General features: G+C 46.8%; 1 protein-coding gene across 1 annotated transcript in view; it reads left to right on the forward strand.

Annotated features, from left to right (window-relative positions):
- Window positions 1-9,754: 9,754 nt before the first annotated feature.
- Window positions 9,755-25,206, forward strand: part of Tekt5 (tektin 5) — a 59,210-nt gene continuing 43,758 nt past the window's right edge. Inside the window, exon 1 of the mRNA XM_036197586.1 lies at window positions 9,755-10,358. Within this exon, the coding sequence (XP_036053479.1) occupies window positions 9,792-10,358 (567 nt within the window). The 5' untranslated portion in view covers window positions 9,755-9,791. The remainder of the gene's footprint in view (window positions 10,359-25,206) is intronic.

Consider the following 25,206-nt stretch of genomic DNA (forward strand, 5'->3'; position numbering starts at 1 on the left):
TCTGGATGCCCACCCCAGCTTCTGGGGCCTTTCTCTCACTTGCCGAAGCTCCCACTGTCCTTGCCTTAACCATCTCCCCAGGAGCCTGGCTGCTTCAGGGCAGCAGTGTTTTGACACCATACAGACATCCTGTGTGTGCTCACAGCCATGGGAGCACTGCTACATTGTGGCACAAGGTGGTAGTTGTTTCAATTGAAGGACGCTAAACATTTTTTCATTTATTTTTGAGATTATAATTACATCATTTTTCTTTCCTTTTCCTTCCTCCAAACCCTGCCATTTGCCTCTCCTTGCTGTCTTTTCAATCCATGGCATCTTACATATATATATGTGTATATATATATATACACAAAACCTGTTCCATCTGTGTGTGGTTTGAAAGAAAATGGCCCCCAAAGGGAATGGCACTATTTGGAGGTGTGACCTTGTTGGAGGAAGTATGTCACTGTGAGGGTGGTCTTTGAAGACTCTTTTGCTCAAGCTTCCCTCAGTTTCCCTCAGAGTGACTTTCAGTCGGCATCCTGTTGCCTGCAAGATGTAGGACACTCAGCTCCAGCACCATGTCTGTCTGCGTGCTCCCAACCATGATGATAATGCACTGAGCCTCTGAAACTGTAAGCGAGCCCCCCTAATTAAATGTTTTCCTTATGAGAGTTGCCGTGGTCATGGTGTCTCCTCACAGCAATAGAATTCCAGACTAAGAAGGTCTGTATAATGGTACTTGTATGTCTGTTTTCAAGGATGACCATTTGGTACTGGACAATCAATTAGCGTGCTCTTCCCTGGGGAAGACTGTTTCCCCCACTCTCAGCACTCCTGTAAAATGCTTTAGTTCTCTGTGTAGAGTTGAGGCCTTGTGGACGTTGCCCTGTCCACTTCGGCATGTCTCTTGGTGTCATCCTTGTTTTCAAGTTTAGGCAGCCATATTGGTGAGACTGTGAGGATGGCTTCCGGCATCAGTAGGAGACTGTGTGGTTACAGGCCTGAAAGGGTTTGTGACAAAGGGTATCCTGGAGATCGGGGTCACAAAACACAACCGATCCCATGCAAGAGATTTATGGTGGGTGGTGCAAAAGCCGTATCTGAGTGAGGACGGAGAGAAAGAGGGAGGAGAGGAGAGGAGAGGAGAGGAGGAGAGAGCAGGCTGCAATTGTAGTTTAACAGCGGCAGGAACGAACCATGACAACAAAACCCACGTTTTAAGTTTATTGGTGGGGAGTGAAGAGGGGGGTGAAGGCTTGCCTTGGAAAGAGAAGTGACAGAGATGGAGGAGCAGGTGGCGCTAGCTTTTAAAGAGGGGCTTTGCGCATGTGTACAGAGGCTTACGTAATCAGGCAGAGCATGCACATAGATTACGTAGTGATGTACAGCCATAGGACCCCAGGGCTGGCTAGATGATGCCGGAAATGCCGGAAACATTAATAGCATGGGCTTTGGGGTTGGGGATTTAGCTCAGTGGTAGAGCGCTTGCCTAGCAAGTGCAAGGCTCTGGGTTCGATCCTCAGCTCTAACAAACAAACAAACCCACTCATGAGAAGTTTAAAATAGCGTGGGCTTTATTGGGGATAGGGAACATGCGCATAGGGACAATACAGCACAGTGGCGATGGTGGAAACACGGAGCTGGCCTTTAGTGATGACTACAAGTGAGATTGCTAGGATACTCTTGCACTGGAAAACCCTTTCAGACAGTCTCACAGCAAGCTCCCGGGTCCTCGGGCCCTTTACATCTTTCTGCAGCCTCTTCTGCAATACTTCCTGGACCTTAGGTACAGAGGTGCCTTGTAAATGCATCTACTGGGACCAGGCTCCGTAACTCAGCATTTTGGTTGTTTGTGGGTTTCTGTAATGGTCTCTATCTGTAGCAAAGAGAAGTTTCCTTGATTAAGGGTGAGAACTACACTATCTGTGGGTATAAGGACAGATATTTAGACTGTTCTTAGTGATTACGCTGATTTAGTAAAATGGTGCTTGTAGGTTGTCCTCTAAGATCCATGACGTCACTAGCACTGGGTAGTTAGTTAGGTTTCCAGTATCAGGGATGGTCTCCCTCTTGTTGAGTGAGCCATAACTCCAATTAGAGAACTGTTAATTACTGCCAATGTATGTGTTGGCACAAGTTTTAATGGAAGCACAAACTCTACCTGCCCAGACACTAAGGATATAGAAACCCATTCTATCAATAGCCTGTCCCTACCACCCAGGCCCAGAAACAGGCCTGTGAGTTGGCTCATCCCAATATCCACCCCATCTATGATCTGCTGGAGCAAATGAAGTGGCCGAACCTGCAGATCCAAAGCTACAGGATCTCCATGACACAGGACAGCAACAGGAAAGCCAATAGGAGTCCCAGTGAGGGCCCAGTGTCCACAGTGTAGCAGAAACCAGAGGCCTCGAACCAGACCTATGACTCATTCAGTGAACACTTGCAAGTAAAGATGTATGGACTAAAGGGTGTACTGTGTGACTCACTGTGTCACATGATGGCTTCCATGGCAAGATTTTTCTTTCTTTATTCTTTTAAATTTTATTTTATTTTATCTTGGTGGGGAGGTTGCAAGGCCAGAGAGTGGATATGAAGGGATGGAGAGATGAATGGGATTGAGATGCATGATGTGAAATCCATAAGGAATCAATAAAAAGTTAAATGGGGGGTGTGGTGTGTGCCACCATACCTGGGAAGTTTAATTATCTTAAACACCAGTTTCCTCATCCAAAAGTGGGGTAGCAGGAGCCAGATAAAAGGATTGCTAAGAAGCACAGATTAGGAAACTCACATAAAAACATACATACAACAGCCAGCAAATCTATGTGCAATAAAATGCTGGTAATGGTGGGGATAGGCTATTGGTAAAATGGATTTTTATAATCCTTAGTGCCTGAGTAGGCTGAAGGTAGCCTAGACTCCATTGCCAGTCCAAGCTAGCCAGGGCTAGCAAGACTGTCTCAAAACAAAACAAAGAGCTGGGGAGACTCAGCGGTCAAGAGCACTAGCTCCTCTTCCAGAGGACCTGGCTTCCATTCCCTGCACCCTTGTCAGGCAAGCACAAATACAAATACAACGAAACAAACTTCCGCCCTTAGGTCACTAGACTAACAGGATCAGTACTTTTTAAATCGAGCAGAGCTGGGTGCAGTCACCGTGACAGCTTCATGATTGCAGTGTGATGAATGTTCTGACCGAAAAGGATGAGTGAAGGGCCAGGGAGAGACCCCTGGAGGAGCTCCAGTGTCAGGGCTCACATACACCTTGGATTCCTATACTGCTGCAGACGGTTTGAGCTGCAGAAGCTGGCTTTGCAGGTGGCTTTGCCTCTCCCATACTTCAGACCCAAGTATGTGTATCTTAGCGTGTCTGCGGGACCGCTTGTGTGGAGATGGGCTGCCTCCCACCCCACCCCCAGCACTGTGGGCAGTGGGAATGTGAATGGGAAAACAGCCCAAAGTGAAAGGGGCAACAGAAGTGGAGTAAACAGTAAAAACATGTCCCTGAACACAGCTGGCAGACAAATCATTCCCAGTGTCTTCCTTCCAAAGCAGAAGACTCAGCTCTGTGACATAAAACAATGCCTGTGGGGGAGGGACAGTGCTGATTGGAAGTCTCCCTCGGGGACCCTCCTTGTCAAACAGGACTGTCAATTCCAGCTGGCTGCTATGATCCCTAGGGCTTCTCCAGTGGCTTTCTGCTGCTTGATCCCATGCTTTCTTGTCTTTAACTCCTGCTTGCTGTATATTTAATAAACTCACTCAAAGCCAAAAGCGTAGCTGTCTCTGATCATTCTCTGCATGGGACAGGGCTTCTAAAATGAACAAACAGCATCAGAAGAGATGGAGGCCAGAGAGGGACTCATCTGTCATCAAGGGAGGTGATAAGACCCCAGGATTCCAACCAAGTCTGACATAGGGTGTGTGCTCTTAACACTGCTTTTATTGTGGGGCAAGTCCAAGCTGTTTTCCTTTTACTACAAGACTCAGAAGTGCTAGTGGCTTGTCACACAGACAGCAGGCTCTTCTGGAGCTATCCAGACCATGGGATGATTTCACTCCCCCACACTGCAGAGCCCAGAGACAGGACCCCTTGGGTTGTTTCTCACTGATGTTCCTGGGCACAGAACCAGGCTCGCCTAACTGTCTGTTTTCAGTGGAGCCAAAGGACACATCATGTTCCATCCCGTTCAGCAGCAATCATCGAATCCCTCTTCTCTCTTCCTTCCTTCCTTGAAGACTGGAAAAGTGAGCAAGTGTGATGCACTAAAAAGTAGCAGAAAATGAAATATTCATCTTAGTCTTGCCTCAAGTGTCCTCTTCCCACCAAATGCCTGTGTCATCTGAAATGGAATTTTCCATCTTTCTTACTCAAGCAGAAGGGCAAACAGAACCTAGGGTTCGAAGCAGATGCCTTTTTTTTCTGTGTAAGTTTGCAGAGCAGAGTGTGTGTGCGCGTGCATGCGTGCGTGCGTGTGTGTGTGTGTGTGTGTGTGTGTGTGTGTGTGTGTGTGTATGTGTACGTCCAAGGTTGACATTAGGTGTCATCTCTCACATTCCACCTTGTTTTAGTTCAAGGTTTTGCATTTGTTTATTTGTGTGTGTCGCGTGTGCAAAACAGAGGACAGCTCCCAGAAACAAATCCTCTTCTTTGACCACGATTCCCAGGATTGAATTCAGGTTGTCAGGCTTGGTGACAGGCACTCTTGCCCTCTGAGCCATCTCACTAGCTTGTCACCTTAGTTTTTAAGGCAGAGTCTCTCACTGAGCTGGCTGGATTGGCTAACTAATGAGCCCAGAGATCCTCTTTCTCCACTCACCCTAGGGCTGGGATTACAGGCGAGCGTGGTTATTTATTCTAAACTCAGTTCCCTCTGCTCAGGTAGCAGTTGCTTTGCCAACTGAACCATCTTCCCAGATCGTCAGGGCTATGTCTGAAGGCCTGAGCCCACGAGAGGCTCTGTTCTTGGGTCACTTCTAGGCACTTGTCATGTCCTGTCTGGGTGAGCCTGTCTATCCTTGGGTGAATAGTTCTTGGCCTCCATCTCCAGCTCCATTTTATCTCCCTGTTGTGCCATTGGATCTTTTGTCTTTGTGACCCCCGAGCATAACCAGCGCTCATGAACCCTCAAGCTGCTTCCTACTTCTGGGTTTCTTATTCCTGAAAACAGTACTCCAGTACTAACATATCAAGCCACAGATCTGAGCATTAGACTTTCTTGGATTTCTCTTTCTCCTCTGTAGCTGCCACTGAGTACTGTGTAACAAATTAACCTGATATGTAGTGGGTTTTGTTTTGAGATAGGATGTCACATGTCCTAAGACTCAATATGTAGCCAAGGATGATCTTGAACCCCTGATCCTCCTACCTCCACCATCCAAATGCTGGGATTACAGACATCAAGTTCTGTGGTGCTAGGGATTGGACCCTAGCTTCATGCATGCTAGGCAAGCACTTTACCAACTGAGATACATCCCTAGACTTATATTGAAATTATTAAAGCTTTCATTTGTGTTCAAAGTTTTAGAAGACCTGGATCTACCTTCTGTGGGCGGGTCTTCCCCACCCAGACAGACACTATAGTCCTACCCTAGGTCTTGGGTCTTCCTCCCGCATAACCTCTCAACCAGAATCTTGGAGTAGAGTCTGGGCATAACCACAAAAATCTTGAGGGTTTGGGGCAGTGACACTGAAGACTTCTGGATGAAGATAGGTAAAGAGAATGAGGGAAGAATACTCAGGATTTGCAGGCTCATGTCAGACATGTATGCAAGACTGACCCCCAGCTCTCTGAAGCTGAATAATACAAACCACTGCCCGTCTCTAAGCCTCAGTCTTCTCAGATATATTTGCCCTGGAAGTCAGCTGAGGATCATCAAACACAGGAGCTTGGCAAGATAGTTTAACGGATAAAGGTGCTGGCCACCTAGCGTGATGACCTGAGTTCCATCCCTGGGACACACGTGGTGGAAGGAGAGAGTCACAAGTAGTCTCTGATCACTGTGGCACATGTATGCCCCTAGACATTAAGTAAATATAATTTTATTTGTGTTTTTTTATTATTAAATTTAAAAAGACATCAAGCCAGAGCTAGCAAGGAGCAAGAGTAAGTGAGAGCTGTAGAGAGGTCAAACCCTGAACTCCTATTGACAGAGGGAACTGGGGCCAATATCAGGAGGCTCACCAATCAATCACACTGTCAACGAGTGGATGTAACGCAGGCTAGAATCCGGGGCAGAAAGAATCAAGATTGAGCTTCCGGGGCAGCAGAACAGGGGCGGTTAAGAAGTGCTGATCTTGGGCTGGAGAGATGGCTCAGCAGCCAAGAGCACTGGCTGCTCTTTCAGAGGACCCAGGTTCGATCCCCAGCACCCATGTGGCAACTGTAACCCTAGTTGCAGGGGATCCGACACCCTCCTCTGCCCTCCAAGGGCGAATATCTAAATCTTCTCAAAAGAAGAAGGAAAGTAAGGGGAAGAGGAGGAGAAGGTCTGGTGTGTAGTGCTTGGTATCTGTAGTTTGAGGCACTAGTTCAAGGCTCCAGAGTGAAACCCTGTCTTAAGGAAGGAAGGAAGGAACTTAAAAGGAAGGAAAGGCTGCTGCTGCTGCTGAGACTGCTCAGCAGGTAAAGGCCCTCGCCAGATGGGTTGTCAGCTACAGCTCTGGGAATCTGCCCCAGCTGCTCCGTGGAGGCCACAGTGTGTCTCTTCTCTGTGTCCCTAGTGTCCTCCAAGGTCTGGGCTCACACTCACACTCAGAATCTTTTCAGTGCATTTGCTGGGCCCCTGGCCCTTGTGAGGCACTTATCATAAGTGACAGTTCACTTTAGAGCAGTCGTTCTCATCCTTCCCAATGCTGTGACCCTTTAATACAGTTCTTCATGCTGTGGTAAACCCAACTGTAACATTATTTTGTTGCTACTTCATAACTGTAATTATGCTACTGCTATGAATCGAAATGTAAATGTCTTTGTTTTCTGATGGTCTTAGGAGACCCCTGGGAAAGGGTCCTTAAACCTCACCAAAGGGGATCTGTTTGTGGGGTCCCTGGCAGCAGGACCAGGACTTATCCCAGGTGCATGAACTGACTTTTTGGAGCCCATTCCCTGTGGTGGGATACCTTGCTCAGCCTTGATACAATGGGGAGGGGTTAGGCTCTCCTTCAACTTGGTATGCCAGACTTTGTTGACTACCATGGGAGGCCTTACCCACTCTGAGGAGTGGATGGGGGCAGAGTGGGAGGGAGGTGAGGAGGTGGGAGAAGGGGAGGGAGGGGGAACTGGGATTGGTATGTAAAATGGAAAAAATTTTAATAAATAAATAAATTTTTTAAAAAACCTCATCGAAGGGGTCACGACCCATAGGTTGAAAACCACTGCCTTAGAGGATCCCACGCTGTAAATGCAGCAGACCAGAGCCTGCTGCCCCATCCCATTGAGCTTTCCTTGTGGTTTACCATGGAAAGGTTATATGTAAATGTAAAACAGCACACTCCACCACAAGTGGCTAATAACTGTGATTTCTCTGCATCCTCGGCTGCTCATGTATACTCCTCACCAAGAACTGGGGGCAAAGACCATGAGCTTCAAATTCGCTTGCTGTATTTCAGATATTGAATGTTCCCTAAAGCCCACGGTGAAGACTTGGTCCCCAGGGCATCACTGTTAGAGATGGTGAGAGCTTCAGGAGGTGGAGCCTAAGGAAAGGTGCTTAGGGACAGGGTCAGTACTTGAAGAGGGTTACATGCTCCCACCCCCTTCTCCTCTCTTTGATTCCCTGCTCATGGTATAAGCAGTATTCCTTCACCACTCACTGTAGCCATGATGTGTGGCCTTCTTCAGGTACCATTTGTCAGGGGCCCAAAGCAATGGGATACTTAATCATCTACTGGAAGCTACAGAAATATGAGCCCAAATAAGCCTTTTATGTTCCATCCACAATCTTGGGCATTTATTTGATGTAGTCCCTGGAAGCTGACTGATACACCCATTAACCAGATCCACTGAGGTTCAGGTTCCTCTTCTACCTTCCCAAAGAGGGTAAGGCCCAACCCATCAGCATTCTTTCCATTATAGGTTCAATACAATGTTGTTGTTATACTCAATAGTTAAGAGTGGAGGAGGTTTCTTGATGGGACAAAATTGTCATAGAATAGAATCAAACAGATCCCAGAGAAGTGAGGGTCTCATTTTAGATGTTTGATCATGAGCAGGATGCGAGGGATTTAATTATAAAGAAAACAAGCATAGCTTCAGCATCTTAAGGCCCAAAGTCCTCCCTCCATATTTTAAAATTCAAGTGCACAGAAGTATAATTTATGTACAATTCACTTAAAAATTTAAAGTGTGGTGTGTGTGTGTGTGTGTGTGTGTGTGTGTGTGTGTGTGTGTGTAGGGTGTGTATACGCATGCCACAAAACTTGTGCAGGGGTCACAGGACAAGTTGCAGAAGCTGCTTCCCTCTTCCCATCATGTGGGTCTTGGGAACTGAAATTGGGTTGTCAGGCTTGGTGGGAAGTGTCTTTATCCACTGAGCATTCTCACTGGCCCTGATTCAATTTTAATGGAGTGTTCTGTGGGTTTTGACAATATGAAGAGCTGTATACTCTCCTCCATAATCAGAGACACAGAGCACTCCATCACCCAATTCCATCTCCACTTTTGCACGATCTCCCCAATTTTTAAACCACCTTCTCCCATTCACTGTATCAGGAAAGGACCATTTTTTGCATTCTCAGAACTAGGGGTTGTGAAACTTGCTTGTCTTTGTTGATCTGCTTTACCTGCACGAATGCCATGCAAAAGCCGTCACTCCGAGTTAGGTTTTATAGTCTGAATGCTCGCTCACTCTTAGTCCAGTACCTCCAAGACAATGCCTGCTGGTGTGAACACGCCTGCTGAGAACCACTCTGTGCTTTGCATGGGCCATTTAAAGTATCTGTTGTTTTGAATCAGTCACATGTAGCCCAGGCTATCCTTAAACTCATGAACCAAGGGCTTGGGATGTCGCTGGTAGAATGCTTGCCTAGCATGTATGAAGCCCTGGGCTCAAACTTCAGCACAAACCCTGCAGTGTCATAGGCCCATAATCTCAATATTTAGGACAGCCATAGAGGAGAATCAGAAGTTCAAGGTCATCCTTAGTCTCATAGCCAGTTTGAGGCAAGCCTGGGTACACGGAACCTTGTCTCAAAACAAAACCACGTATAACTGAGGATGCCCATGTGTTCATCTCCTTCCTGCCTCCACCTCCCAATTGCCAGGATTGCAGGCATGGTTGGGCCATTTTCATGTTATCTTGGTGGGGTATTACCCCTCCCCCACCCACTCCCACTGATCCAGCTCTAGAAAGGCAGACTTTGTTGTTCCAGAATGACAGACACCTGCCATTTCTTTCAACCTCAAACCTGTGGGTTGTCAAACTAAAAAAAAGGGGGGGGGGGCTTATTTTTATTTTGTTTGGTTATGTGTATTTGTGTTTGTGTGCGTGGGTTCCCATGGAGGCCAAAGGAATCAGATCTCCTTGAGCTAGAATTACAGGCGGCTGTGACATGGGTACTGGGAACTCGAGTCCTTTGCTCTTAACCGCCAAGCAGTCTTTCAATCCCTAAACGCACTTCTCTTTGCTGATTGCTTTTTATTTGGATCATAGGGCCTCCAACTACCTGGAGAACTAGGACCTGCACAAAGACCCTCTCCAGCGCTTTATGACACCAGCACTGAGTCACAGAGGCCCTGTGGCTTCTGGCACCTGGGATGCCCTGGCCCTTTGGGTGGAGTTCTGCCCGCGTGGGGCTGATGGGGAAAGATGGAATTTCTTGGAACCACTCAGACAGCAAGTTACTGTGGACCCAAGAAAGACTGTGGCTTGCAGGGGCTGCCCCCTGGTGGGCAGGCTCCTGTGGTACAGGAGTGCTACCAACCTTTTCATCTGCCCGGGTACCGCTACCTGAATGCGTGGAAACCCAGCGTCTTCTACAAAATTGCCACCACCCAGACATGCCCAGAAGAATGCCAAGGCGCCCGGCGCCCGCCCACCATCCTGCCCTCGCTCCGCTCCGCACTCTTCTGTCGCTACACACCACGCGACTGGGACCGCTCCAACGAGCTGCAACTCCGGGGCGCAGAGGCCTCGCGGCTCTGGGCCAGCCGACTGACCAGCGACTCCCTGCGGATTATGCAGGATAAGGACCAGCTGACACGTCAGATGCAGGAAGGGACCTCCCGGAACCTGGGCCAGAGGCTGTCAGACATAGGCTTCTGGAAGTCCGAGCTGTGCTATGAGCTGGACAGGCTTCTGACAGAGAACAACAGCATGGACACCATCAAGAGGCGCTTGGAGTGCGCAGCCCAAGAGGTGAACTGTCCCCTGCAGGTGAGTAGGGGAAGGAGACACTGCTGTTTTACTGAGTCAGGGTGACAGGCACCTCGCAGGTGGATTGAATTGCATTCTCTTTTATGATCAGATTTTTAAGGTGGAAATGATCGGAGCCTGGAGAGATACATGGCTCAGGAGTAAGAGCATTGGTTAGTCTTGCAGAGGACCTGTGGGTTCAGTTCCTGGCACCCACATGGCAGCAACTTACAGCATCCTGTAACTCCTGTTTCAGGGGATCACAGACCCTCTTTTGGCCTCCTAGAACACTGCATGCATGTGGCATACAGACATGGAAGCAAGCAAAATACTCATACACATATAATAAAAATAAATATTAAAAAAATAATCCCAGTCAACTCAGAATAGCCTCAATCAGATGGGAGTTTTCCATATTGGATCAATATCTCCTTTCCTTAGGTGTGTTAGCCAGGGTTCTCTAGTGGAGCAAAGCAAGCAGAATGAATATAGACCACAAAGATCACTATTACACACCACATGTAACTGCAAATCTAGCACATAACAGAACATCTATTTGTCTGAGTCTGGCTTATTTCACTTAGCATGATTTCTAGACCCATCTCCCTAACAAATGCTATAATTTTATTTTTCTTTAGGCTGCATAAAATTCCACTATGGAATATACTACATTTTCTTTATCTAGGCTAGTTCCATTTCTTAGCTGTTGTGAATAATGCAGCTCTAAATGTGGAGATGTGGGTATCTCTGCAAGATGCTAAAGTTAAAGCCCTTCAAGTGTATACTAAGTATGGTATAGCTGGATCACATGTTAGTTCCATTTCCAGGTTTCATTTTGTTGTTGTTGTTTGTTTTTGTTTGTTTGTGTGTGTGTGTGTGTGTGTGTGTGTGTGTGTGTGTGTGTGTGTACCTCCACACTTTTTTCCATGGTAGCTGCAGGAGTCAATGAATGCCTTTGAATAAGTGAATATACATCTTCATATGGACATTCCTGACCCTTCCTTGGCCTCCGAGACTCCTAGCCCTGAGTCCATTAGGATGTCTTTGGTAATGGATACTGAGCAGCTGTGGCTTAGCCACATGGTTTGTGTTTCCATCATGATGAGGACTCCAGAGACAAATGCAGATCCAGACTCTTCTCTCTCCACTCTGCCAACCACAGCATGCAGCTCTTGTCCTAATGCTAAAAGGAGGGATCATATTTGAGTGATAAGCTCCTGCCTGCAGGGAGCATTTGATATTCTCATGTGAGGCAAGAAATGAGAGTCATTTCCAGAGTCCCATGTCTTCCTTTTTAGCTTATTTGCCAGAACTCACAAGGGCCTCCTGGCTGTGGAGGAGTCTGGGTAAGAGAATGTTTTTCTCTACACCCTGGAGAAAGTTTGGAGGGGAATTAAGTGGTTATTGGGTAGGGAAACTGGGTATTGGGTAGGGACAATATCTGCCTCCAGTTGCGGGAATTAGTCCTGGGGTTTGCTGGAGCATACAGGGGGTGTTGCCTGGAAACCTATTACACCTGACAGCTGTATCTGCACCAATGTTGAGACATTGACAGGAAAGGTCATGGTATAGTTTTTATCACTCTGGAACCCCCAAATCCATTTAGCGGTGCTCCACTGTTTCCCTCCCTCCCCTGGCTCTCTCATTACCAAGGAGTTGGGCAGAGACACCCAAGATAAGGGAAGTATATTTTTCTCTCTTTCCACTTCTTTATTTTCCCAGCTTGTCTGGAAGCCCAGCTCTGCCTGTGCATGGGTGAGTGAGGAGTCAGACACACCTGAATTCTATCCGCTTCTCCCTGTCTCCTGGACTTCCACAGTCCAGGCTGCTGCTTAGCAGCAGAAATGATCATCTTCTCCCAGGCTCTACCCACAGCAGCCAAATATCAAACTAGATTGCACTTCTCTCCTACTGGTTCCTAAATGGCATCCTTAAATTTAATGACTTTTGGGCAGTGTTTTGTGGGGTGCTGTCTTAGTTAGGATTTCTATTTCTGTGAAGGGACACCATGACCACAGCAGCAACTTTCTTTCTTTTTCTTCTTCTTCTTCTTCTTCTTCTTCTTCTTCTTCTTCTTCTTCTTCTTCTTCTTCTTCTTTTTTTAAAGATTTTTTTATTTATTATATATTCAGTGTTGTGTCTGCATATATTCCTGCAGGCCAGAAGAGGGCACCAGATCTCATTATAGATGGGTGTAAGCCACAATGTGGTTGCTGGGAATTGAACCTCAGGACCTCTGGAAGAAACAGCCAGTGTTCTTAACCTCTGAGCCATCTCTCCAGCCCCTGCAACTCTTTCTTATAAAAGAGAAATTTAATGGGGCTGCCTTACAATACAGAGGTTTAGTCCATTATCATCATGGTGGGAAGCAGAGCAGCATGCAGGCAGACATGGTGCTGGAGAAGGAGCTGAGAGTTCTACATCTCGATCTGTACTGTCAGCCACTGAGCCTGAACTTGAGCATCTGAGACTTCAAAGCACCCCCTCCCAGTGACACACTTTCTCCAACAAGGCCACACCTCCTAATAGTGTGTGAGTATATGGGGCCATTCCTATTCAAATCACATTCCACTTGCTAACCTCCAAAAGCCTTGTAGCCATATCATAATGCAAAAATGTATTCAGTCCAACTTAAGTAGTTCACATAGTCTATCATATTATCAGCGCTGTTGAAAAGTAAAAAGTCCAGTGTCTCTTCTGAGACCCATGGCACGCTCTCAATTATAATCCTCTATAAAATCAAAATAAAAACAAATCAGATCAAATATTTCCAACATATAATGGTACAGGATATACATTACAGTTCCAAACAGGAGGAAAGGGAGCACTGTAGCTAGAGTTTTTCTGCATAGCCGATAGTCAAGACAAATCTCTCTCACCCGCCAGTCCCACAGCCATTCAAACCCAACCAACTAAACACACAGAGACTTAAATTACTTACAAACTGTATGGCCATGGCAGGCCTCTTGCTAACTGTTCTTATATCTTAAATTAACCCATTTCTATACATCTATACCTTGCCACATGGCTGTGGCTTACCAGTATCTTAACATCTGCTTCTCATCATGGCAGCTGGCAGCATCTCTCTGCCTTAGCCTTTCACTTCCCAGAATTCTCCTCTCTGCTTGTCTCACCTATATTTCCTGCCTGGCTACTGGCCAATCAACATTTTATACAGAGTGATGTCCACAGCACTTCCCCTTTTCTTTTCTTTTCTTTTTTTTTCCAAAAGTAATGTTTTTACTTTCACATAGTAAAATTACATGTAACAAAACAATTATCAAGCAAGAATTACAGTTAAAATATCTGGTCTATTTGTATTTGGCAAAATTAAAGAAGATATCTTATCTATCCTATATTTGAGTCTAAGGTTTTATATCTAACTTATTTTTATCATAACTAAGGAAAATTATAACTATCTAGTCTTCAACTACATCAGAGACCTCAGAAGGATATAATATTACCTGAGAAGTGGGAGAAGGACCCAAGCAACTTTTGGGAGTCTTGCGAGAGTAGACAGAAACAGCTGGCAGCCTGGACAGTCACCTAATGTTCCTTTGTAAAGTTGGGGCATCTATCTTCAGCCCACAGGGCTAGAGTCTCTCAGTCACTTCTCTCAGTGTCCTGTAGAATGTCCGGCAGTTTCCTCTGCAAAGCAGGACCGTTTTGCCAAGCAAAGTTTAGTGGTCACCTTCCTATGGGTCCTACATGTCCAGTTAACCAAGCAGTCCAGGCAAGAACAATTTCTTGCCCAAATGACTAATTTTGCCAAGGTGAAGATAAACTCTAGAGTGTCTTTGATGCCCACCCTCCTCTCTGAAGTAAATCAGTGCTGCCAGGAACAGACATAACTCACTGTCCAGAAAGTCTAAATTTTTAAAACATTTTAAATGCCATATTCTGTAGGTCTCTGAAGTGTTTGAAGATTACCTATCTATCTGAAATATATCTATGTATACCTAAAAACTTAACTAACATGCTACAAGTTTGACTAAGACTAATTATTAATCTGTATTTCTTAATTATCCATTACAACCTAAATGATTTAGATAAACATAATACTTCAAACAAGAGTAGAAATATGTATACAGTATAACAAAATTAAGCTTAAACTTGTATCAATAAACTAAAATCCATAGCAATGTAAAACATTTCTAAACAAGTTGTTACTCTTTAAAAGTAGGTTCATTCATCTATCCTTTCATCCTATTATATCTATATCATATCCCCTTTTCTTCTTTAGAAAGAGATTGCATTTATAATCAACCTATTTTAAATAAAAATATTGGCTCTTCTGATATGGGACACAAGAATCTTTTTTTTTTTTTTTTCCAAAGTAATATGCTTGAGTTTAGAGAAGAAGTGAGCCAATTCCATCTCCAAAGCCAGCTTGCTATATTTGAGAATTTGGGCACAGGTTCTCTTACTACTTCCTGCTGGAGGGGGGCGCTGTATCTTTTGGGGACACAAAGAGAATTTTAGGATTATGGGGTAGTCTGTGAGGCTGTATTGTCTGAGCCAGTTTCCTTGAAACCATTCTGGATGTTGGATCATCTGGGCCATGGTGTCATCGGAGACCTTTCAGGGGGGTCTTGGCTGGTCAAACCTGATGTATCTTAATCTGAAACAAATCCATAGCCTCTGGCTTTCTATGGAAACAAACAAACAAAAAAAGCAACATATCCTTACATCTAAATTTTGAAGTCCTGGTATCTTTAAAATATACAATATTGGTTTAACACAACAGCTTTTACAATCAAATGTTTTTCTGCAGTTAAAAATTCCAAAGATGGGCTGGAGAGATGGCTCAGAGGTTAAGAGCACTGACTGCTCTTCCAGAGGTCCTGAGTTCAATTCCCAGCAACCACATTGTACCTCACAACCATCTGTAATGAGATCTGGCACCCTCTTCTGTGTACGTAATAAATAAATAAATCTTTAAAAAAATTCCAAAGACAACACAATCCAGATTATCTGTATAATATTCATCTTTATGTGGCTTATTTTTTATATTAATTTTACTGTCTCTTTAAAGACTTTATATTTTTTTGAGCTGGGGATCGAACCCAGGGCCTTGAGCTTGCTAGGCAAGCACTCTACCACTGAGCTTAATCCCCAACTCAAGACTTTATTAAAAAAAATATATATGTGTGTGTATATATATATATATATATATATATAAATAACTGTATATATAACATTTTTTTTATCTCTTTCAAGCCTACATATCATTACACACATTGTAAACTATTCCATCTGAATCTGTCTTATTGTGAACCTATTGCTTTAAACTGCAGCATTTTAAGACTGAAACGGTGCTGTGGCTGCTGGCTCAACCCACCTCAGCTTCCCAACATGGTGGTGGTACATTTATTGCCAGCTCTGGGAGCCATCAACTCTTAGAAACAGTGGGTCTATGCTTTTATCAAAGCAGCGTGTAGCCCAAAAACCTCTTTTTTTTTTTTTAAACTAGCAATAACTATATCCAACACACAACATAGTACGCAGCTTGGAGACACCTCTGTGTAACATAGCGTAGGTCAAGCCCACACGCCATGAACCTGCCATAGAGTAGCTCAAACCTGCAGAGTGCTGCTAACTTGAGAGAGACAACTAGGAAGCTGTTTTTAGCTCCATTTTAGAATCTTTTTTGTCAGGTTTTAGGTGGAAACTCTTGCCAACCCATTGGGCACCATTAGTAGCTAGAGTTTTCCTGCTTGGCCCACAATCAGGACAAATCTCTCACCCACCAGTCCAGCAGCCACTCAGACCCAACCAAGTAAACACACCGAGACTTATATTACTTATAAACTGTATGGCCATGGCAGGCTGCTTGCTAACTGTTCTTATATCTTAAATTAACCCATTTCTATAAATCTACACCTTGCCACATGGCTTGTGGCTTATCAGTATCTTAACATCTGCTTCTCATCATGGTGGCTGGCAGCGTCTCTCTGCCTTAGCCTTCCACTTCCCAGAATTCTCCTCTCTGCTTGTCCTGCCTATATTTCCTGCCTGACTACTGGCCAATCAGCATTTTATACAGAGCAATATCCTCAGCAGGAGCATAGTGAGGAAATATTGGACCAAAAAGCAGCTGGCCAAACTCCAAACTGCATCTCCATGGCTGATGTCAAACCCTCTACAGATCTCCAATGGTTTCAGCTTTGATGACTGCAACACAGTTCTTTCTCTTGGGCCACTCCCTGTTAGCAGCTCTCCTCCGCAGGTACCCCATGGCTCTGATATCTCCAATATTTGGGGGTCTTCAAGGCAATCCAGGCTTCACCTTCACAGTTTCATGCAATAGTTTTTCTAGGCCTCCATGCAAGGACACCCTGACACATGCCTGGCCTCAGCAGCTTTTCCTTAGTCTAGGAGGAATATTTCATAACCTCTTTCTTCTGTCCTTGACTCTAAAGCTAGAATCACATGGCTGAAGCTGCCAAGTTCTGCTGTTCACTGGGGCTGGAACATGGCCCCCTCTTCAATTACATCTTCACTAACTTTCTGTTTTTCATCACTACCTAGGCTTGACTGTCCTGGAACTTACTCTGTAGACCAGGCTGGCCTTGAACTCAGAGATCTGCATATCTCTGTCTCTTGAGTGGTGAGATTAAAGGTGTGTGCCACCGTGCTTGAACCTAAACTGTTCTTTAATTCCTTTTCACAAGTTGAAAGCCCTGAGGTCACCACTCTATTGCATTTAACATCAGGGTTTTCTTTAATCTGTTTATCTCCTTGAACACAGGATTTAGCTCTATTCTACTCCCAGGTGCCCCCATTCTCATCAGTCAGTACATTTTGTATTTTTACTTTCTCATCTTGCTCCTTTTCATTGTAGATATGCATAAGAGTGAGCCTTAATTACCATATGACAGAGTCTATACGAGGCTGTTTTGTGATTTCTTCTGCTAAAGCAATTTATCCAAAGCTCTTCAATTTAGCCTCAGGCAAACTTTTTGTACAAGGGCAGAAAGTAGCCACATTTTTCACCAAAATAGCAAAAGAACAGTCTCTAGCCTACATACTAATATTCTTCTCCTCTGAAACCTCTTAAGCTAGCCCCCCACAGTTCAAATCACCCTCAGCACCACTGTCTTCTATGATTCTACTCTGATGGCCCACTAAGCAGGACTTAAAGCATTTAACTACTTTTCTAATTCAGTCCCAAGGTCCATATTCCTTCAAACAAAAACATGTTCAAACCTATCACAGCAATAACCCATTCCCTAGTACCAACTTCTGTTTTAGTTAGGGTTTCTATTGCTGTGAAAAGAAACCAATAATCAGAGCAACACTTATAAAGAAAAACATTTAATTGGGCTAGTAATGGAATTTTCCCAAGTACCTGCCCGGAGAAAATCCCTCCCAGAGTCCCAGGAAAGGCTCTACGTCCAGAGTAGGGTTATCTAAGGGAAAAGAATCTATGTACACCATGCTTTTTTGTCCATTTACTTTGTTCCCTTATGACAAAATTCTATCTATACAGCTTCAGTTCCATTCTGAGTCTCAGTTCCTCTTTGTACCTACTTTTTCTGTCCCCTTGTAGCCCTGGTAATAGTGTAAAGAGTCTGTCCTTAATTACGTCATAAGCCTGGGACGGCAGCCCAGCCTAAAAAGCGGATGGGCCCTCTGTGTGTCTCCCTTTTCTCTTTCTGCTCTCTTCCCTCCACAGTCTCTCTGTTTCTGTCTCTGTCTCTGTCTCTCTCTCTCTCCAAATAAAGCTCTAAAAGGAAAAAAAAATCCAGCACTCTCCTCCGGCGGCCAGCCACGAGTGCCGGCCAGCCACCAGCGCTGCTGCCTTAACCGACAAATAGCTAAGCCCTTATGCTTTTGGTCTCATCTTTGTCCTCTGTTCCTTCGTCCTCCATTTATCCTTCCTGGCTCCTTACCCCTGGCCCTTATAAATTCTACAAGAGATTTGCCTTACCCTCTACAGAATCTGTCTTCCTCTCCTCTCTCAGGCCACGCTGTGTCTGCCTCTGGAACTCCATTCCAGTCCATAATACACTTGGTTATGCAAAAAGCTCTATTGTCCCCAGTCAATCTCTCATTCACGCCCCTAGGAATGAAGGAAGGGGATGGTCTGAGCTTCATTTGCACAAGAAACAAAACTGTGCATCTAGGAGCCAGGTTACCTCAAAGGACATTTTACCTTAGCTCAGGGTCTTCAGGTAAAAGGCAGCTACCCAATTCAAATGCTGAAAAGGGAGCAGGGAAGCTCAGAGGCAGAAGGCCCTGCCTACAAGACCTTATCCAAGTACTGGCCTGAGCAGGATGCTCATATATACACGTTCTATGGGAATTATGAGCACAAGACATTCATAACAAGGAGCAGCTGAATATTAAAGCTGTATAACACCAAATATTCCAAGGTAAATGGCTTCCCATTTGACAGACCCGTGTTCGATCAAAGTATAGCTTATTATATACAGCTGGACTCCCTATTTCATATTCTTGTGCTTCATCACAGGCCAGATTATAGTTCAGAGGTTTAGTCCATTATCATCATGGTGGGAAGCAGGGTGGCATGCAGGCAGACATGGTGCTGGAGAAGGAGCTGAGAGTTCTACTTCTGGATCTGTAGGCAGCAGGAAGAGAACTGTCAGTCAGTCACTGAGCCTGAACTTGAGCATCTGAGACCTCAAAGCCCACCCCCACCCTCCAGTGACACACTTCCTCCAACAAGGCCACACCTCCTAATAGTGCCACTGCCTATGGCCCAAGCATTCAAACACATGAGTCTATGGGGGGGCGTTCCTATTCAAATCACCACAGGTGCTATTTCATGCAACCTAGGCTGACCTCAAACTCTCTGTATAGCCCAGGATAGATAGCCTTGAACTTTTGATTCTCCTGCTTTCACTTCTCAAGCACTGGGGTTAGACACTTACCACCATACTAGGTTGGGAACTGTGAAGAAAGCATTCTACCAAGGGAGCCATATCCCCAGACCCACTTACATCTTAACTCCTGAACTCCTTTCTCCATAACCTGTACTAAAACTCTGGCCTTCCTCTCTCCATTCCTTTGCACCTGCAGCAGCCTCTTCATCATTCCTATTTACCTTTGCCTCTCCTACTCTTGGTTCATGTCCCTATCTTTCCCTCCCTGACCACTGGGTACCCCCCAATCACCAAGGCTGCCTTATTTCATTGCACCCCTTATGAAAATTTTATATTTTATGTGTGTGTGTGTGTGTGTGTGTGTGTGTGTGTATTCATGAGTGTGCACCATGATATACATGTGGAGTGTAGCAGTAGCGCCCGCGCTACCACCACCCGTTCACCATGTCCGAGCGAGGGGCTGTGGATTAAAAAACAGAGACAAGAGACAGCGGGTCATTTGCTTCAGCAGAATGCCGAATGCTGTTTATTGAAGGAGGGAGGAGGCCTTAAATACAGGCTCACAGCACAATGGAAGAACCCTGAAGGTCAGAAGTTCACTACTGATGTTCTACATTCCTGCATCTAAGCTGTTTACACCAAATAAGCAGGATACACAGACAAGGAACCTCCCTTGAAAGTTCAGGAGGAGGAAACCGGCAGGGAATCAGCATAGGGAGGACATCTGGTCAAGGTCAGCAAGCAAGGCAACAGCTACCCAAAATGGGGGTGGGGCGCGGGGGGGGCAGGGCCCTACAGTGGAGGTCAAAAGACAACTTGCAAGGGTTGTCTCTCTTCTTCCACAGTGTGGTTCCTGGTGATTAAATCTGGTCGTTAGGCTTAGCAGTGTTAGAGTCGGCGCTGAAACCAGAAGCTTCACTCCGATATCGGGTCACACAGAAACAGTTTATTTCTCTTTTTTACGTGCGCACGGGTCAATCAGTCAAGCTTAGGACTGAAGACCCCGAAGCTCAAGCTCGCAGGCTTGTTATAGGGCAGTTTCGCATGGGTTGGGGAGTGGGGTCGCTCAGAGTTCAGCCATCCAGCTGGCTCACATGGATTGGGGAGTTGAGGGTCGCTCGGAGTTCAGCCATCCGGCTGGCTCACGTGGCTTGGGGAGTGAGGGTCTCTCAGAGTTCAGCCATCCGGCTGGCTCACATGGATTGGGGAGTGAGGGTCTCTCAGAGTTCAGCCATCCGGCTTGGCTTCACATGGATTGGGGAGTGAGGGTCTCTCAGAGTTCAGCCATCTGGCTTGTTTCACATGGATTGGGGAGTGAGGGTCTCTCAGAGTTCAGCCATCCGGCTTGTTTTTCCAAGAGCTGCGAGCTAGCTTTACAACGTGGAAGCCTTCTGTACGAGCTAAGCAGGAATATTTTTCCACTAAGCAGAAATACATTTCTCTACTGGGATAGAGCCTAAAATGGAGCCTTTACATTCCCTCCTCTCCTTGTACTGACCTTTAATCCTAAAGGTCGGTCTCTGGTATAGGCTGATATCTTTGTCTCAGGACCATCATTTTAACCCCATCTACTTGGGACCGAACAAAGCCTGAAATCCGATTCAGGACACATGGTCCAATCATTAGTACTAGGAGCAGGACAATCAGGGGCCCCGTGAGGGCTGAGAGCAGGGCAGTCATCCAGGGTGATTTTTCATACCATTCCTCAAACCAGCTCTGGGAGCCGCGTATGGACCTTTCCCTTGCATCTAGTCTCTCTCTGAGTTTTGTCATGGATTCCCTTACCACCCCTGTGTGGTCAGTATAGAAACAACAGTTTTCTTTTAGGGCGGCACAAAGTCCTCCTTCTTTTAAAAATAGTAAGTCTAGGCCGCGTCTGTTCTGCAAGACTACCTCTGACAGGGAGGTTAAGGACCTTTCCAGAGCAGTTATGGATGTTTCTATTGCCCTTAGATCTTGCTGTATTGCGGCTTCTAAAATCCCTAGCTGTCTAGGGCCCTCAATCAAAGCTGTAGTTCCAGTCCCGACCCCCGCCAATATACCTGCTCCTAATAGAACAGCCAGGGTGACACTGACAGGTTCTCGTGTGAACCGAGTTCTGCCCAGAAAATGTCCTTCAAATTCTTCTGTTGAATAATAAACTAACCTTGGGTAAATTCGGACTAACACACAAAAATCCTTAGATTGGCTAAAGCTAGCAATTGAGACACACGGTGTGATCCCAGTATTGCATGCCCAGTATAAACCTGATGAGGGGATTATGTACTGGGATGTGTCAGAAGAGGACACACTCACTGTACGTGCACAGAGCTTGCTTCCCAGCACTTGGGAGTGTCCTAGGCATGTTCCTAAACCGGTCACTTCAGGTAAGGTTAGCATATGCTTTGTTCCCCAGTCGCAGCTCTTGGAGGTGTTATAGGTGAAACTCCCATTAACAGCTATCCCTTCATAGTATGGGGGGCTTGCTTGGAGGCAAATCCAGCAGGATTCAGTAAGGTTGGGCTGAGTAGAGTTGAGGGCTTGGTATCCCCCTTCGATTAGGTCTATCAACCGTTTTCCTGACCCTGGGAGAGTGGGATTCGTGACAGCCGGTGTGGTCAGCGGGAGGATGGAGGGGTTCTGGCGGGTTGAGTTAGATGGGGGTATTTGCCTTGGGGGTACCCGTTTATTATTTGTTTTAGGAGGAGGAGCTTTCTGGTCCTGTAATACTTTATTAGGGCCTATCGGCTGGGGGTTGGCGTTTATTATTAACTTGATTTTGAATAGGACTCCTGGATCATAGGCCGTCTGGTGATACACCCTCAGGCCCCACAGTCTACCTTTGATCCAATCCCTTGATGCTTTTCCTGCCTGGGTGAAAGTGATGTTCAAGGGGTTGCAGGCAAACTCTGTACAAGGTCCCGACCCGTACCATAGGGTCGTGACTGTCCTAGGTGTGCTCCGGCAGTAATCTTGAGAGAGTGGGGGTTCATTCCCACCTGTCTCCCTCTTTACCTGGATCAGATCCCAGGATGAGCTCGGCTTCCACCAAGCGTCTCCTGTAGTTTCACATCCCCATGACTTACAATAGTAACTTTCATGCTGCCCACAAGAGCGCGCTAGCGACCTGCTTCTCCCGTCCCTCGGACACACATAAAACGGTCTCTTTGTCAGGGCCGCCCGGGCCCTCGGGTCTCGGCACCCTGCCGGGTAACGCGAACAGGGGCAGCGTCCACTTTGGGTGCACACTTCTGGTTCACCTGGGTTTGCCGGGTCAGTGGTTGGGATGTCAAAGTCTTCTGCTCCTGCCAGCATGTGGCAGAGGTCGGGTTCCAGGGCAGGCCACCATGTCCAAAGAGGGTGCCTACCGGTTTTCTCCCAAACCACATCCCCTGCCCCCGACAGTACTTGCCATGTTTGGCTCACAGGTTGGTGCGGATTAGTTCGGCTGATTTCCACATCGGATCCGAAGCTTGAGGGGATTGTCAGTCCGTTCCACAGTCCAGTCCAAATCCACATCTGGAGCAGGCGCGGGCTTAAGGTGGGAGCCATGAATCCACGCAGCAACTCCGTCAACTTTAACTGCCGTCGGGGTGGTCAACAGGACTTGATAGGGACCCTTCCACCGAGGTTCTAGGGTCTGATGCTGGTGCCGGCGGACGTACACGAAGTCCCCTACATGGAACCGGTGGGCAGGACCATCTCCACTGGGCTGGTACGCAGCAGACAACTGTTTCCACAGGGTGTGCTGGACCACCGCCAAGGCTCGCAGTCTGTCAGATAGGAAGGAAGGCATGATTTCCCCTTTCTGGAAAGCTAGGTCCTTAACTGGGGGAGCACAACCAAAGAGTAGTTCAAAAGGGGTAAGGCCCTTAAGGGAAGGGGTATTCCTAGCTCTAAAGAGGGCATACGGTAGGAGCATCGTCCAATCTCTAGAGCCAGTCTCCATGGTCAATTTTGTTAAGGTCTCCTTAATGGTTCTGTTGGCTCTTTCTACCTGTCCAGAACTTTGGGGTCTGTATGAACAATGCAGCTTCCAATCGATCCCCAATATTTTTGCCAGTCCCTGACTTACCTGAGCCACGAATGCTGGGCCATTATCTGACCCAATTACCTGAGGCAGTCCAAATCTTGGGAAGATTTCTTCCAGGATTTTCTTAGCGACTATCGCTGCAGTCTCCTTTTTGGTGGGGTAGGCTTCTACCCATCCTGTAAAGGTGTCTACAAACACTAGTAAATACCTTAGGCCATATTTAGCCGGCTGTATTTCAGTGAAATCTATTTCCCAGTGTTGGCCAGGCCGACTTCCTCGTAGCCTTTTTCCAGGAGCCAACCGACTAGGGTAGGCATTAACCTGTTGGCAGGCTTGGCAGTCCGCTATCACTTTCTCCGCCATCCGCTTCCTTTCAGACGGGGAGTGAGTTTTATTTTCTTCAGTGAGTTGAACTAACTTTCGGCTACCCAGATGGGTCAGCTTGTGGATTCGCTCCAGCGTGTCCTTCAGGGATTCGGGGGACGGGGGTTCTTCAGAGACCGGGCTTTCAGGGGGTGATAGGTGGACTACCAGGTGCCTGGTGCCTCGGAGAGCTGCTTCCCTCGCTTCCTGGTCAGCCCTCCGGTTTCCGACCGCAATTGGGGAGTCACCTTTCTGGTGCCCTGGGCAGTGCACGATGGCCAGTGCGCGAGGCAGCATGACAGCGTCTAATAATGCCTTGATTTCTTGTTTATTTTTAATTTCTTTTCCGGCTGAAGTTAACAGTCCCCTCTCCCTGTATATGGCCCCATGCACATGCGCGGTTGCAAATGCGTACCGGCTGTCTGTGTAGATGGTAGCCCGTTTTCCGGCTGCCATGGTAAGTGCTCGGGTGAGTGCAATCAATTCGGCTTTTTGAGCCGAGGTTCCCTCTGGGAGGCTGCTAGACCAGATGACCTTATTTTTGTCCACTACTGCCGCTCCCGCTCTCCGCTGGCCCTCATTTAGGAAACTGCTGCCATCTGTATACCATATCAGGTCAGGGTTGGCCAGCGGTTGGTCCGTTAAATCTGTCCGGACCCCGGTTTCTTCCGCCAGAATGGCACCACAGTCATGAACCGGCACTCCCTCCTCTCCTTGTTCAGCAATTGGGAGGAGCGTGGCAGGGTTTAAGATAGCTGGGGGCCCAAAGGTGATGCGGTCCCGGTCCAGCAGAGTTACCTGATAATAAGTGGCCCGAGCATTGCTAAGCCATCGGTCAGGCGGCTGGCGGACAATGCTCTCCAATGCATGGGGAGCTATAACAGTCAGATGCTGTCCCAAAGTTAATTTGTCCGCGTCCCGCACCAGCATGGCTGCCGCGGCCACCGCCCTTAGGCAGATTGGCCATCCCCTGGCCACAGGATCTAGCCGCTTGGATAGGTAAGCAGTTGGTCTTTTCCATGGACCGAGGGCTTGTACTAGGACGCCGACCGCCACCCCACCCTTTTCATGCAAGTACAAAGTGAATGGCTTCCTCACATCCGGGAGAGCGAGTGCTGGAGCAGATAAGAGTGCCTTCTTTAACTTTTCAAATGCAGCCTGGTGTTTTTCCTGCCAGACAAAGGGGGTCTTTTCTTTTAACAAGGGAAGAAAAGGCTCTGTGATTGCCGCAAACCCTGGAATCCAGAGCCGACAGAACCCAGCTGCACCCAGGAATTCACGTAACCGCCGGCGGTCCGTTGGAGCAGGTATGCTGGCTACGGTTCGCTTACGAGCATCGGTGAGCCACCTCCTGCCTCCCTCCAAGGAGTAGCCGAGGAAGATGACTTTGTTTTGGCAGATCTGCGCCTTCTTGGCGGACGCCCTGTACCCCAGGCTGGCCAGGGTATCCAGAAGTTTCTCAGTCCCTTGTTTGCAAGCGTCCCGAGTCTCAGCTGCCAGGAGTAGATCATCTACATACTGGAGGAGGGTGACATCAGGGGTGGTCTCTCGATACTCCCGAAGGTCTCGGTGTAGAGCCTCATCAAAGATAGTTGGAGAGTTCTTAAATCCTTGCGGAAGTCTGGTCCATGTCAGTTGCCCTGTC

This window comes from Onychomys torridus, chromosome 8 (assembly GCF_903995425.1).
Source record: "Onychomys torridus chromosome 8, mOncTor1.1, whole genome shotgun sequence".
Classification (NCBI taxonomy): Eukaryota; Metazoa; Chordata; class Mammalia; order Rodentia; family Cricetidae; genus Onychomys; species Onychomys torridus.